Source organism: Grampus griseus, assembly GCF_964374135.1.
Source record: "Grampus griseus genome assembly, chromosome: 16".
Lineage (NCBI taxonomy): Eukaryota > Metazoa > Chordata > Mammalia > Artiodactyla > Delphinidae > Grampus > Grampus griseus.
The window spans coordinates 74,311,693-74,325,543 of record NC_139010.1 but is presented as its reverse complement, the minus strand read 5'-3'; the positions used below and the strand labels follow the sequence as shown (position 1 = coordinate 74,325,543).

The window sequence follows — 13,851 nt, the reverse complement described above, 5'->3', positions numbered from 1 at the left end:
CTTGAACAATAGAAAAAGATTTCTAGTTTGTATCTTGACCCTGCACCTTCCCTCAATCCATTTTGTTTATTTTTTAGACGTGTCATGTCATTCATTTTCCCAACCTTCTGCCTCTCCTTTTACCTAAAGAGCAAAGACCATACTCCTTCACAAGAATTTCAAGGCTCTTTACACCTGAACTCAGCAAGATAGGGTAACAGTATTTTGCTTTTAAAATTTAAATGTGGGAGAGGATGTCTTTTTATCTTTGTGTATTTTCTTAGTTTCTTGTGCCACTATTTCTTTCCTCCCTTCCCTTTCTGCAGAGGGGGCATTCTAGTTGTCTGTTAGGGTTTTCCCAGTTTTTAACTTCTCTATTCCCCGTAGGCTTAACTAATCACTTTCTCTTCTTTGCTGCTGTAGCACTTTATTTGTGTTGCTGCTAGAGTACTTAGTTTAGCACTTGGGATATATTTAGTTACCAGCAGGATGTCACCTTTGCAACACAGGGAGCTTCTTCTTTTTTTTTTTTTTTAAATAAATTTATGTATTTTATTTAGTTATTTATTTTTGGCTGCGTTGGGTCTTTGTTGCTGCACACGGGCTTTCTCTAGTTGCAGTGAGCAGGGCCTACTCATCGTTGCGGTGCACAGGTCTCACTGCGGTGGCTTCTCTTGTCGTGGAGCGGGGGCTCTAGGCACGCGGGCTTCAGTAGTTGTAGCATGCAGGCTCGGTAGTTGTGGCTTGTGGGCTCTAGAGCGCAGGCTCAGTAGTTGCGGCTCAGAGGCTTAGTTGCTCCGCGGCCTGTGGGATCTTCCTTGCCAGGGCTTGAACCCGTGTCCCGTGCATTGGCAGGCGGATTCTTAACCACTGCGCCACCAGGGAAGCCCATAGGAGCTTCTTAAGGGCATGAATCCTGACTTACTTGTTTCTCTTGGCCAGTGTGGTATTGAACTAAGTGCTCATTAGGTAAATATGCTGGTCTTAATGCTATTAATCAGATGTTTCCAGTCAGGAGTGTACTTCTCTATCCCACTGAAGTTAGACTTGGTCAAGTGCTTTGGCCTGTGGATCGTAAGAGAAAGAGAAGTGTGCTTGGTGAGGCGTTTACCCAGAGATCTGAGCCTTTAAGATCGGCAGTGCAATTTTCCATGTCTCCCTTTCTCTGCCAAGTGTTCTAGGTGGTAGAGGCTCCCTTAACCTGCGTCCCTGGGTGATTATAACATGAAGCAGACCCTCAAGATGGGCATGTAACATGGGAGGAAGAAAACTTTGCTATATTATTTTTTCTTTTTAAACACATTAAAAATTTTTGTTATTTTTTTATTGAGATACAGTTCACATACCCTAACATTCACCTTTTTAAAGTGTACAACTCACTTTTAATATGGTCATGAAGTTGTGCAGCCATCATCACTAATTTCAGAACATTTTAGTCACCCCAGGAAGAAGCCAGCACTTATTAGCAGCCACTCACTAATCTCCCCTCCTGTCAGCCGCTGGCAGTAACTAATCTACTTTGTGGATTTGCCTATTCTGGACACTTGATAGAAATGGAATTCGTCAATATGTGACCTTTTGTATCTGGCTTAATTTACTTATTAGCATGTTTTCAAGGTTCATTCATGCTTATAGCATGATATTTCATTCTTCTTTTTGGCTGAAAAACATTCCATTGTTTGGCTATACCACATTTTGTTTATCTAAGCTCTGTTTTGTTAAGTCACTGAGATTTTGGGGGGGCGTTGACTGGTAAAATCAGTATTTGAATTGATAATACTTAGAAGATTCTGCTTTATCTCACTACCATTTGGATAATTAAACTTCATGGATATAACATCCTTTACTCTTAAAACTGTTTTAAATGACACTTAGACAATTTGATTATTTTTGTGTACATTTGAATCCGGAATCCACTAGAGCAGTTGGGAGGCATTTTCTCCCCACGTAATGTTGATAAATTTATTGTATATGTTAATATACTTCATCAAATTGAGAGTATATTTTCACTTTGGCCAAATAAAAATATTCTGGTATTTTGATCTAGTAGCTTTATAGTCAGGAACCCACTAGCAAGTGTGTTTCTTCCAACAGTTTCTTTGTCAGTGGTTTGGAACTTAGACTGTACATTACCACCAAGAAACAGTGTTTAAACAGAGATTTTGGCTCCCAGGCCAGGACAATAACATTGAATTGTTAGGAACAGCACTGATAATACTAACCTGAGTGCAGGGTCCTGAGGAGGAGAGACCACAAAGACAGAAGCAGAAAAGGAAAATGGTGCAGTTTTTATTCTCAAATAAGGCAGAATTTAGAATAGTTTAAATGAGTATTTGTCAGCTATTTTAAAGGAAGTTAACTAATTGCGTTTAAACCATTCATTTAAATGAATTTAGAGTAATTTTAATGTCTTTTAAGCTAAATATATCTTGGTTGAGTTAAATATAATTTAACTCTCAAACCAATTAATAATGGAAATTAATAGAAACTAAATCATAATCAGTCAACATGACTTAACTTTGCTTCAGTCTTCATAGACGCCAGATTACCTGTAAAAGCTTTATTGCCATACTGCCAACAAATGAAACCAAGTTTATCTTCCTGTTTAAAATGGGCCAAGGATTGCTTTGCTATTTGTGTTTTGTCCAGTGGGTGGCAGCATAATTCAACTAGTTGTATGCAGTCATTTGAAAGCTTGTATACCTTTTAAAGGCTATAATTTCTATATCTGTTGAGCTACAAAGTGTGTTTAAAAAAATGTTTCATTCTCCCAAAATAATGCTGTTTACTCTTTGCTATAGTGAGGAAGATTTTTAGATAGAACATTGTTATCCTTTCTACATAGATTTCAAGTAAGGTAAATATCACTGCCAACTGGTAACTATCTCTTCACAGAAAGTCTTTCTTTTTTTTTAAAATAAATTTATTTATTTTATTTATTTATTTTTGGCTGCGTTGGGTTTTTGTTGCTGTCCGTGGGCTTTCTCTAGTTGTGGCAAGCGGGGTCTAATCTTCATTATGGTGCGCGGGCTTCTCATTGCGGTGGCTTCTCTTGTTGCAGAGCACGGGCTCTAGGTGTGTGGGCTTCAGTAGTTGTGTCACGCGGGCTCAGTAGTTGTGGCTCGCGCGCTCTAGAGCACAGGCTCAGTAGTTGTGGCGCATGGGCTTAGTCACTCCGCGGCATGTGGGATCTTCGCAGACCAGGGCACGAACCAGTGTCCCCTGCATTGGCAGGCGGATTCTTAACCACTGTGCCACCAGGGAAGTCCCCAGAAAGTCCTTCTGAATAAGTATTTGGAGATCTATTTTTAAGTCCAAACTAGAACTTAAGCGAAGTTGTTCTTAGAGAATTTGCCAGTGAGACGCCTTAACCCTCTATCAGTCTACAGGCTTCCATTCAGATCATAATTCTAATAAGTTTACTACCATCCTTTGAAGGCAGGGTCTGTGTTTTCTTTTCATGTGTCCTTATAGAACTCAACATAATGCCAGGCCCCAAAGAGATCCAGTAAAAGTACTTACTAGTTGACAAAAATAAAAACCATATGCTTGCCTTACAGCTGAGATTATTAAAACCACCTACTTATTCCAGTTAAAACAGCATCCTTAACTCAGGAAATGGAATTTATGATGAGCAGGAGAGTCAAATCACTTAAATAATGAATAATTATTTGCAGTTGTTTATTATCAGAGTGTAGAGTACATTTAGGAGTTGTATTCTTTTTAAAACAAACTTTTTGTTTTGAGACAGAGTTATGTACTTGAATTAGAAGTTTTGCTCAGTGGTAAAAGAGATGAGGCATATAGGAGATTGAGAGGTCCTCCTATTTCATCTGACTTTGGATATTTTCTCTTATGAAGTAATCTTGAACCTTTTGTAACTGTTCTTTGTTACCTAGCTAGTCAGTTAAAAAGCTGAGATTAGAACCTAGGTTTATCTCATTGTTATGTGGGTAAGCTAAAGGAATCCAGGATCACAGAAGCTTGGCTTTAATTTTGTTTAGTGTTCAAGTCCAAATAGTATTTGGAAAAGGAGGAAAGTCTTACCTTAGAAATAAGCGGGGAAGAAATTTCCGTATAATTGTAATAGTAATGATAGTAACAGTTAACTTTGAAAGTTAAGAGACCTAAGAGAGAAATGTCTTCTACTGTCTTTTAGACTCACCTTGACCTTTTTTATTGTTGCTTTTAATTAGAAAATCATCCATACAACTTATATTAGGAGCATCAGAGATGTGCATTATAGTTCCTACTAGCTCCCGAGATTCATTTACCTTCTACGTAACCTACGTTTCTTGGATACTTTACTATGGAAACAATATCTACACAGCAGGAATGGGAATGGATGAGAATATAACGCCAGATGTATGTATTTGTCTATTTGGAAAGAAATTCCAGTTTTATGTAGCATCTCTGTCAGCCTTAGGTGTAATTAGTGTTGCTTCTGGAGCCTTGATAAATCTGCCTGTTGGCAGAGTGGTATTGCTCTGGAAAGTCATGGAATAAGTTGGTTAGACTAAAAGTATATTACACGCTATTCATTTTTGCTAAAGTTAGTCATGTAGAGGCAAATTTTTTTAAAAAAGTAGTTTCCAGTTTCATTCAGAAAATAATATTAAGGGAGCATTCAGATCCATTTGTATCGTATCCATAATGCCGAAGTCATACTTGGTAATATAGGAATAAATGTTAAAATGTTAAAAGATTATGAAGGAACTATTTGAAAACTTTTAGCATTTCTGTTTGACTTAAAAAAAACCTTTTCATTTGTCTGCTGTAATTCCCTATCTTTTTATGCACGTTTCCCACCTCTTCTACTGGGTCATAACATACATTAATCATAGTTATTTTAAAGTCTCTGTATGATAGTTCCAACTTGTGGGCATCTCTGTGTCTGGGCCTGTTGACTGTTTAACTCTTGACAGTGGGTGTGTTTTCTTACTTTTTTGGTGTTTCTAATTGAATGCTAGACATTGTATAAAAGCATCAGTAGAGACTGACATAAATAATATTTATGCTTAGTAATGGGCCTGCCACTCTTCTGTTGGGCTGTTGGTGTGAGGAGTTGAATCAGTTGTATTAGTAGTTGACTTGGGTTTGCGTTTTATCATTTCAATAACCATTAAGGCCTCAGATTCTCTAGCAGTGGACAGTGACTGCTCTGGTCCTAGTGTGAATCAGGAGGGGGTTTTCAGTGCTCCTGCTCTATCCTCAGCCCTTATGGCGGGGGCCTTTCTTTGCACTGTTGCCCTCTCCCAGCAGTGAGTGGATGGCTGTTGCTTATTACTTGGTGCAAGGCTTCAGGGGTGGGGAGCAGGGTTTTTGGTTTGGGTTTTTTCCCTGGTTCTCTTACTCCTGCCTCAGTCATAGGTAGTCCCCATGCACCTGAACCCTCGGAAGTGGGGCTTTCTCAGTGTTCTCTTCTCCCTCTTCCTCACCCCATTTGCAGATAGCCTTTTCCTTCTCAGTTCAAGGTCTAGAACTGGGGTTGGTAAACTTTTGCTGCCAAGGGCCAGATAGTAGTTATCCTCACGGGCCTTGTGGTCTCTATTGCAGCATCTTTAACTCTGCTGTTGCAGCATGAAAGCAGTGGTGGACAATTCATACATGAATGGACGTGACTGTGTTCCAGTCAGACTTTATTTATAAAAACAGGTGGTGGGCCAGATTTGGCCTGCAGGCTCTGGTTTGTTGACCCCTGGTCTAGAGCTCCGGAGGGTTTCTTGCTTTCTCCCTGCCCCTTGCACCTCTTGTCCCCTGTACCCTGTGGCAACCAAATTTCGCCTTGCATCCACGAGGGGCTTTAGGAGTGAGCAAGTTTCCTGCACTTCCCTCAGCAGCAAGATGCTTCTGTTTTGTAGTAATGCAGAAACCTGGGCATGAGTGGATTTTCTGCCCCCTCCTCAGTGATTGGTGACCTTTGCCTGTGACAGGAGGGCTAGAGGATTCCCTGTCCATCCCCCCACAGTAGACAGTTTTTGCCTCAGGTAAAAGAAGGGTCACCAGGGTTCAGGTGGATCTCCTACCCCTTCCCTTCAACAAATGGCTTTTGCTTTGTAGGTGAGTAGGGTCCGGCACATAGGCAGTTTTCATTCATGTCTTCCATAGGCAGCTAATCAGCAGCTGTTTACCCGTGATGGGCCCGCAGTGTGCGTGGGTTTCCTTAGGGACTCCTGCCCCACCCTCAAACATTGACAGGCCTAGCACATCTGTGCCATAGAAGGTGGCTCTCTGATCTCTTTCACTGCCCTCAATTATTCATCTCAAAGGCCCAGTGGAAACCCATGGAAAAGAGCTGGGGTGTAGGTATGGACCGCCCTTGTGTTGAGGCTCCCAGGGATTCTATACTGCTAGTTCACACTTGGCCTTTAATGGTTGATTTCAGCTTCGGTTGTTCTTGTACCAGCTTTTGTGGCTGCCATCACCAGAGAGAAACAGTTCACGTGTTCCTTCTTTCCTTAGAAGAGCTTGTAACGCTTTGGAATTCAGTTCACCTGGTTGGACATGGCAGTTGTAAAATGTAGTGACCTCAGGTCTCTGATGAGCTCAGAAAATTGATGATGTAGGTTAACTAGCTTTTTCTTACCATCAGGGCAGGACTGATGTTCTCTGGTGGCTTTCTGCATTCTAAGTGGAGTTAGAACTTCACCATTGCACTTTAATAACTTCATAATCACTGAAGTTGATAATAATCAAGAAGCTGTTAAATTAAAAAGAACAATTCACCTATAGTCTTAACACTAATATTAAAATGTTAGTGTATCATATTTTCATTGATTTCAGTATAGTTTGCAGCTGCAGTGTCACTGTTGTCATGCAATAAATGCCTTGTGTAGGGTGGGTAATTACTGCTCTGCTCTTTCTTGGATCCTCTAGACTTCCTTCCCATAGAGCACCTCTCTTTCCTTTGAAGTGGTCTAAGGTACAGGCTTCTAAATGCTTAACAGCTGCTGGGCCAGCTGTTTAAAGAATCCCCTGAAGTTCTCTTTAAAAATATACACTTCTGGAAAGTTTCTGAGTCTGGACTTGTGGCAAAGGAATCTGCATCATTAACAAGCCCTTCAGGTGACTTGGAGAGCAGCATGCTTTGAAATTCACTGGCCTAGGCAAATGTACCATAGTTCCCGAAACTGGTCTCTCTCAAGCAACTAGTGGTGTCATTTTTTGTTTAAATGTAAGATTGTATTGTTGCTGACGACACGCAACACATTTGCACCACTGAAGTGCTGATCTGGAGTAGAAGCACCATGCAAACCTGGATAATGCAGACAGCAGAGCTTGGTTTGAAGTACCTAATGAAGAGGGACTGATGAAGTAGACAATGGTGGGGCCAGACAGTCATTACAATCACGTTGTTGAAATACATTTGGTCTGTGAGGTGTCAATGATATATATAGCTGAGTGACAATAGCAGATTACAAAATAATTCCATATTTGTTATAAAACATACACACAGAAGAACAGAAGAAAATGTTGATGGTAGTTATCTACCATTCTTGGTAGTGGTTGTTTTCCTATAATTGCATTTTTAATTTTAAAAATTTCAGTGAACATGTGTTACTTCCACAAAGATATATGTTAGTGGCCTTGTTATGTTTATTAGATCCCTCCTTCCCATCTTTTCTTCCTCCTTATTTCATTATAACATATGAAAGTCATTTCTTTATTTAAAGACAACTACAACGTTTTTGTGAACATAAAAGCAAATATTCTTAAATTTTTTTCATGTTTCATTTTGGTGGGGTGGGGATAGGGCGTAGATAGAAGAGGAGGGATATAATTATGAAACTGTGGAACTTATTTCTATTTTACATCTGCAGTGTCCAGTTTGGTTACCATTTAGTCACATGTAACTTTAAAATTAAAGTGACATAAAAGTTCACTTTCTTAGTTTGTTTTATTAAATACATTTCAGGTGCTCAGTAGTCACACATGACTAGCGGCTGCCATATTGGACAGTGCAGGTATAGGACATTTCCATCATCACAGGAAGTTCTGTTGGGCAGTACTGACCTAGACCATAGTATATTTGTCTGTTGGCTAGTAAAATTATTTAAACAAGTCATGCTGTTCTAAAAATTAATATATGTCTAATTAGAGTAACTGACCAAGCTTCCTTATCTAGCTTTCAAAATTAAAAATAATTAAGGAATATACTTAGTAAGCAAATATATATATGTGTGTGTATGTATATATATATTTTTTAAGGGATATTTAGCAGATTGGTTCTATAAAACTCTTAAGTACCAAAATTATTTTGTTTTTATATGATGATACATGATTATCATCTAATTCTACTTCTTTTAAACTTAATTTTTCTTTAAAATTACTCTCTACAAAATAGCATCTGTATGAAGTAATTCATTGCAACATCTTGTGGTAATAAAAGATTAGCAACAAGCTATCAAATGGGGGACTGGTTAAATAAATAGTACATTCAAACATTGTACTTAAAAGAATAGATTTCTTTCAAAAGTGGTTTGAGGACCTCTAAGGGTCCCTGAAATCTTTTCAGGGGGTCTGTAATACTACAGATACTACAGTATTTCTAATACTACTAAGATCTTGTTTTCCCTTTTCACTGTGTGGCTCTTGGGTCTGATGGGTAGAACTGCTTGGTGCCTTAGCATCTTCACCTCTACAGACGCACAGCAGAAAACAAAAGCATTGCACTTAAGAATGTGCTAGATGAAGCAATGAAAAATATGAATTTTATTGAATTGTGACTTTGCGTGTACTTAGAAAAATATTCTTTGTGAAGAAATGGGAAGCTGTATACTAAAGTAACAGTGATTGTTTTGAAAAATAGCACTTCTGTGGTTATATGAGTTTTGAGCTAAGCTAGCTATTAAGCTAGTGTTTTCCCCTATAAAACACTCCTTTTATTTGAAAGAATGACTGACAAACTATGGTTATTTAGACTGGTGTTTAATAGACATTTTCTGAAAAATGAAAGAAGTGTGTCACTTCAAGGAAAACAACTGACGGTGTGTGTTGCCAATGAGAAAATTTGAGCTTTGAAGTGAAAATTAGAATTTTGGAAAACCTGTATCTACAATGATGATCTTGATAACATCCCAGTACTTAAAAAGACTTTTCTGATGAGATAGATGATGATAACTTTTTTTGATGTTGTATAGTGAAATGTGTCAACATTTAGATCTACATAACTCAGTGAGTCAGTATTTTTCAAATGACAGGTTTGTAATGCTATAAAATGTATCTGTAAAAGACCCATTCAAAGTAGAAGATAGAACAATGGGTTTTAATGTAATAGAGTATCAAGAATTCATTGATAGTTTCAGATTTCATATCCCAACTAACCTTTATGAAACTACCACTTGTCAGGTTTCAGAGAAAAATATCTACAATTATTTGAAAAGGCTATTAAAATATGCCTTCCTTTTCTGACCACATATCTGTGTGAAGGTAGATTTTCTTCATTTACTTTAGCCAAAACATCACATCACAACTGATTCAGTACAGAAGCAGATATGAGAATCCAGCTGTCTTCTATTAAGCCACTCTCAAGAGACTTACAAAACTGTAAAAACAATACCACTCTTCTTACTAATTTTTGGGGGGGAAAATACAGTTATTTACATACAACTTAGTTTATAATATAAAATATTTAACTGTATTTTAACATTAAAATTGTTAAAATGTGATGAGCTTATTGTCATTTTAGAATACATTAATACATAGTTTTAAAACCCAGTTTTAGTTTCTAATATGGTAAATACTAATAGATACAACCTACATTATAAATAAAAGCTTTTTGGAATTTCCAGTTATTTTTAAGAGTATAAAGGGTTCCTGATATCAAAATGTTTGAGAAACAGTAGAATAAAACAGTCTCCAAGCTACATTGTTAGGAAAAGTGCAGATCAGTATGATTGTAAGTTAGCATTTGTGTGAAAAAGGATATAAATGGGATTCTTATTTTTTTGTATATATGTAAAATTCTTCTGGAAGGTTATAAAGGAATTAAGTGTTGGTTTGTTCAATGTGGAAGGAATGAAAGGTAAATTCTTTACTCTAAACCCTTTTGAACTAATTTGAATTTTAAACCAGATGAATGAATTACTGATTTAAAAAAGAAGAAGAAGAAATTAAAACATTCCTACCAGCTATATTACAAATTTCAGGGAATCTAAGTCTGTTATGAGAAGTTGGAGCATGTTTGGAGTAATGGTTATTTTTCTGGCCAATTGCTTTTTCTTATTTTATTTGAGAAGAAAATGAAGCTTGCTTATTTTAGGGGTAAAAAATTTCATTTAATGTCCAATCCAAATACATTCATGGTGAAATTATGTAAATCAAATAGGTAGCAATTTCCACAATGGGACCCAAAGTATACTGAACTTAAGTTTTAAGGAGGAACAATTCGATTAGTTTTGTTACTAACAGGTATTTCTAGGTTTCTAGTAAACAGCATGGATTTATTTTAGAAGACTATTATAATTTGTAGTCTGTCATTTAAGAGGTTTTGAATAAGTGCTGCATGTAATGTGGAAGTAAAAAAGCTAAGTAAACGTTCTGACATTTGATTCAGTACAAAAAGTACTTTTTAATACTCATAACCTTTGTGGCTTTGGGAAGTCTTGAAAAGAATAACTAAGGAATTCAATTTTATTTATTCTGTCTGCTATGAAGTGTGGCTTTTGATCAATGTTCATACTTTTAACTTTTAGATAGATAAAGTATCCTTTTATGAAAAAGGAAAATTATTTTAATGCAAAAACTCTTCAGATTTTCTTTTTTCATATCATACTTCTAAAATTTATTTCTTTGAATATTGAAATATCATTTCCAGAGTTCTTCGAAGCAGTTTAGAGAAAGATATTACATGTAATTCTGTTCGTTATAGTGAAAAGTTTGCCCATAATGTGGAACTGTTTTCCCCAATTTTTTTAGTTAACAAAGAATGCCTTTAATAATGTTAATAGGTTTTTCTGAAGTATTAAACAAATAGGTAGTTAATTCATAAAGGAGTTTACTCTTGCTACTTGCATGTGCATGTGTAATAGTTGACATTTTTCTAAGCACACATTATTTTCTTTGATTCTCAGCACATCTTGGAAATAGCACAATTAGTGTTTTTCTTATTTTTTATATGTATGGAAATTGAAATTCAGAGGGCTAAATGAATTGTCATATAACCTTGTTAAATGATAAAATAGCAATTTAAATTTAAGCAAGGCTAGATTAGATTTAGATTTAAACAACTTTAGATTTAAGCAAGACTGTCCTAAGTACAAAAAAAAGCACTTATCTATACCTACTATGCTCGGGTTCTGTGGTCTGCACTAGAGATGTAAAGATAAGACACAGATCTTGCCCTCTAGGGGCTGAAAGTTTAGTGACAGAGACTACCCAGTGGAGAAGTGAGTAAGTGTGGTGGTGCCCTGTTGAAGGGCCGTATATCTCAGTTTTGAGGAAGTGAAACAGATCTTGAAGGATGAGTAGGAGAAATTAGCCAGGGTGAGTATGGTTGAGGGTGGTGATAAAAGGCGTCAGGTAGAAGATACAGTGAAGGAGGCCTAAGCAGCATACAGACATTGTTTGGGAACTGTTAGTAGTTCCATGTGATGACTGTGCTGGGCTACACGGGAGAATGAGCAGGATGTGAAAGCAGAGAGGTAGATAGTGGCCTAAACTGGAAGTCTGAACTTTCTTCTAAAAGTTTCAGGGTGCTAAAAATTGATTATAAATAGTTGGAAGGACTGAGTTTGAACAAGGTTAGAGTCTTAATTCTTGGGCTTATTAGCTGTAGGACTGTAATCAGTTGACCAAATATTTCTGAGCCCCAGTTGCCTCAGATGTTAAATGGAAATAATGTTCAATTTACTGCAGTAGGAGGACTAAGAAAAATAAATGTTTTTAAAAAAAAAAGCACCAAGTGTGCACCAAACCTGTATGTAAGAACTCAGTGATGAAAGATGAATTAAAAGTAAGGACAGCTCACTGCACATATCTAAGCTTCTAAGTAGAACTGAAAAAAATGAATTAAATTTTATTTAAAAATATTATTGGACTATTTGGACATTTCTAAAACAGCTTAGCTGAAATGGTTTTATAATTTCAATGTTTAAATTTAATATTTAGGAGTCTTTCAACGTGGTGTTTCTTTATATACTTGTTTGAAAGCCAGACTTTGTGTATATGATGTGGTTGTCAGATGATGAGACTGTCATGAGATAGCCCTTGTGTAGAATCAGTTTTGTTTGTGTGATGTTTTGTGCCATGCCCATTCCCCCAACTCCCTGGCCCAGGAATGAATTCATAGCTGGAAGACCTGGATCTGTCATTCTAATTTTAGGCAAATCCTTGCCCATTTGTGTGTTTCTTCAACATTAAAATGGTACTTAATTAATTTAGCTTTAGGGAATAAAATGAAATAGTACATGGATACGTTTTTGTAAAACACAGTATCTTAGTCTGCTTGGGCTGCCATAACAAAATACTACAGACTGAGTGGTTTAAACAACGGATATTTATTTCTCACCATTCTGGAGGCTGGGAAGTCCAAGATTAAGGTGTCAGCTGATTTGGTTCCTGATGAGAGCTCTCTTCCTGGCTTGTAGACAGCCATCCTCTTGCAGTGTGCTCACATGGCCTTTCCTCTGAGTGTGCTTTGGGGGAGGGGAGGGAGAGGAAGGGGAAAAGAATGAGCCCCTTGGTGTCTTTTCTCATAAGGACACTAATCCTGTAGGATAAGGGCTCTACTCTTATGACCTCATTTAGCCTTAATTACTTCCTTACTCTAAATAGAGCTGCACTGGTTAGGGTTTTAACATAGGGATTTGTGTGTGGGGACACACACACTCACATTCATTCCACAACGTGCAGTTAAATTGGAAGTGTTCTCTTTTGATGGCTTTATGGCATGGTATTTGGTAACAATGAGTTAAATGCCAGTCATGTATTATATTTATTTTAACTACTCTCCAGAGCTGCAGATGTATATGGACCATTTGAGTCCTGCTTTCTAGCCAATAGGTTTATAATTGGCTAGCTACAGGAGTGGTACAACCAAGTTAGTATCAACTTAGAATATTACTGTGCCTAAGGTAATTCTAACATGTCAACAGCCATTCTCATAGTATATTAAGCCTATATCACTTCCTTGAATTTCCCCCCCTATTGCAAGCCCAAATATAGTTTGATTCCCATAGTAAATGTCTATAGTTTAGTGGTGATTTAAAAAATCATATCATTTATCTTAAGTGTAAATTCACCCTTTTACTTGTTAACAGAGTAAAGACTTTGAACTGACATGGGAAGGTTACACACATTTTAAAGGCAGCTAAATCAAACCTCAGGTTTGCATAGCAGATATTGGAATAGAGATAGAAATCTTAACTAAACTTCAGGATACAAGCCTCCTCTTTTTCTTTATTGTGAATTTCAGTGTGAACTTTGATTGAGTTCTAAGTCTGTGTGCATTTTAGATTGTGCCGGAAGATCTTTACACCTGGTTTCCTGGAATGATCACATTTATGTTCTTTTTCACAGGCCAGCCCTCCAGATCTCTATATTGAAAGATTTAATATAGCTCTTGGACAGTATATGGGAGCATTGCAGAGCATTGTGCCTCTTTTCATATATATGGTAAGTTAGAGCTGTTTCCCCTTTCCAAATACCTCTGTTTATTGGTCTAAGTGCAGATAGATGCAGAAAGTTAAGCATATTCTATTTTTCTTTTACTATGTATTATGTTAGAAACGGAAATTAATCTATTTCAGCAATGTTCATAGTGTTGGCATAGAAGACTTATTTAGCCTTTCACTGTTTAAAAATTTCATAAATACCATTGCTGAAACAGACAGTTAGGCATTAATAATCAGCAGTCACCCAATTAACATTTTG

General features: G+C 37.0%; 1 protein-coding gene across 3 annotated transcripts in view; it reads left to right on the top strand.

Annotated features, from left to right (window-relative positions):
* Positions 1–13,851, top strand: part of CACUL1 (CDK2 associated cullin domain 1) — a 68,760-nt gene that overhangs the window by 31,586 nt on the left and 23,323 nt on the right. For all 3 annotated transcript variants that reach the window (XR_014297934.1, XM_082674373.1, XM_082674372.1), the window contains exon 4: positions 13,498–13,593. Coding sequence is in view for 2 of the 3 variants with exons in the window: in XM_082674373.1 (XP_082530499.1) it covers positions 13,498–13,593 (96 nt within the window). In the remaining variant the exon portion in view is untranslated. The remainder of the gene's footprint in view (positions 1–13,497; positions 13,594–13,851) is intronic.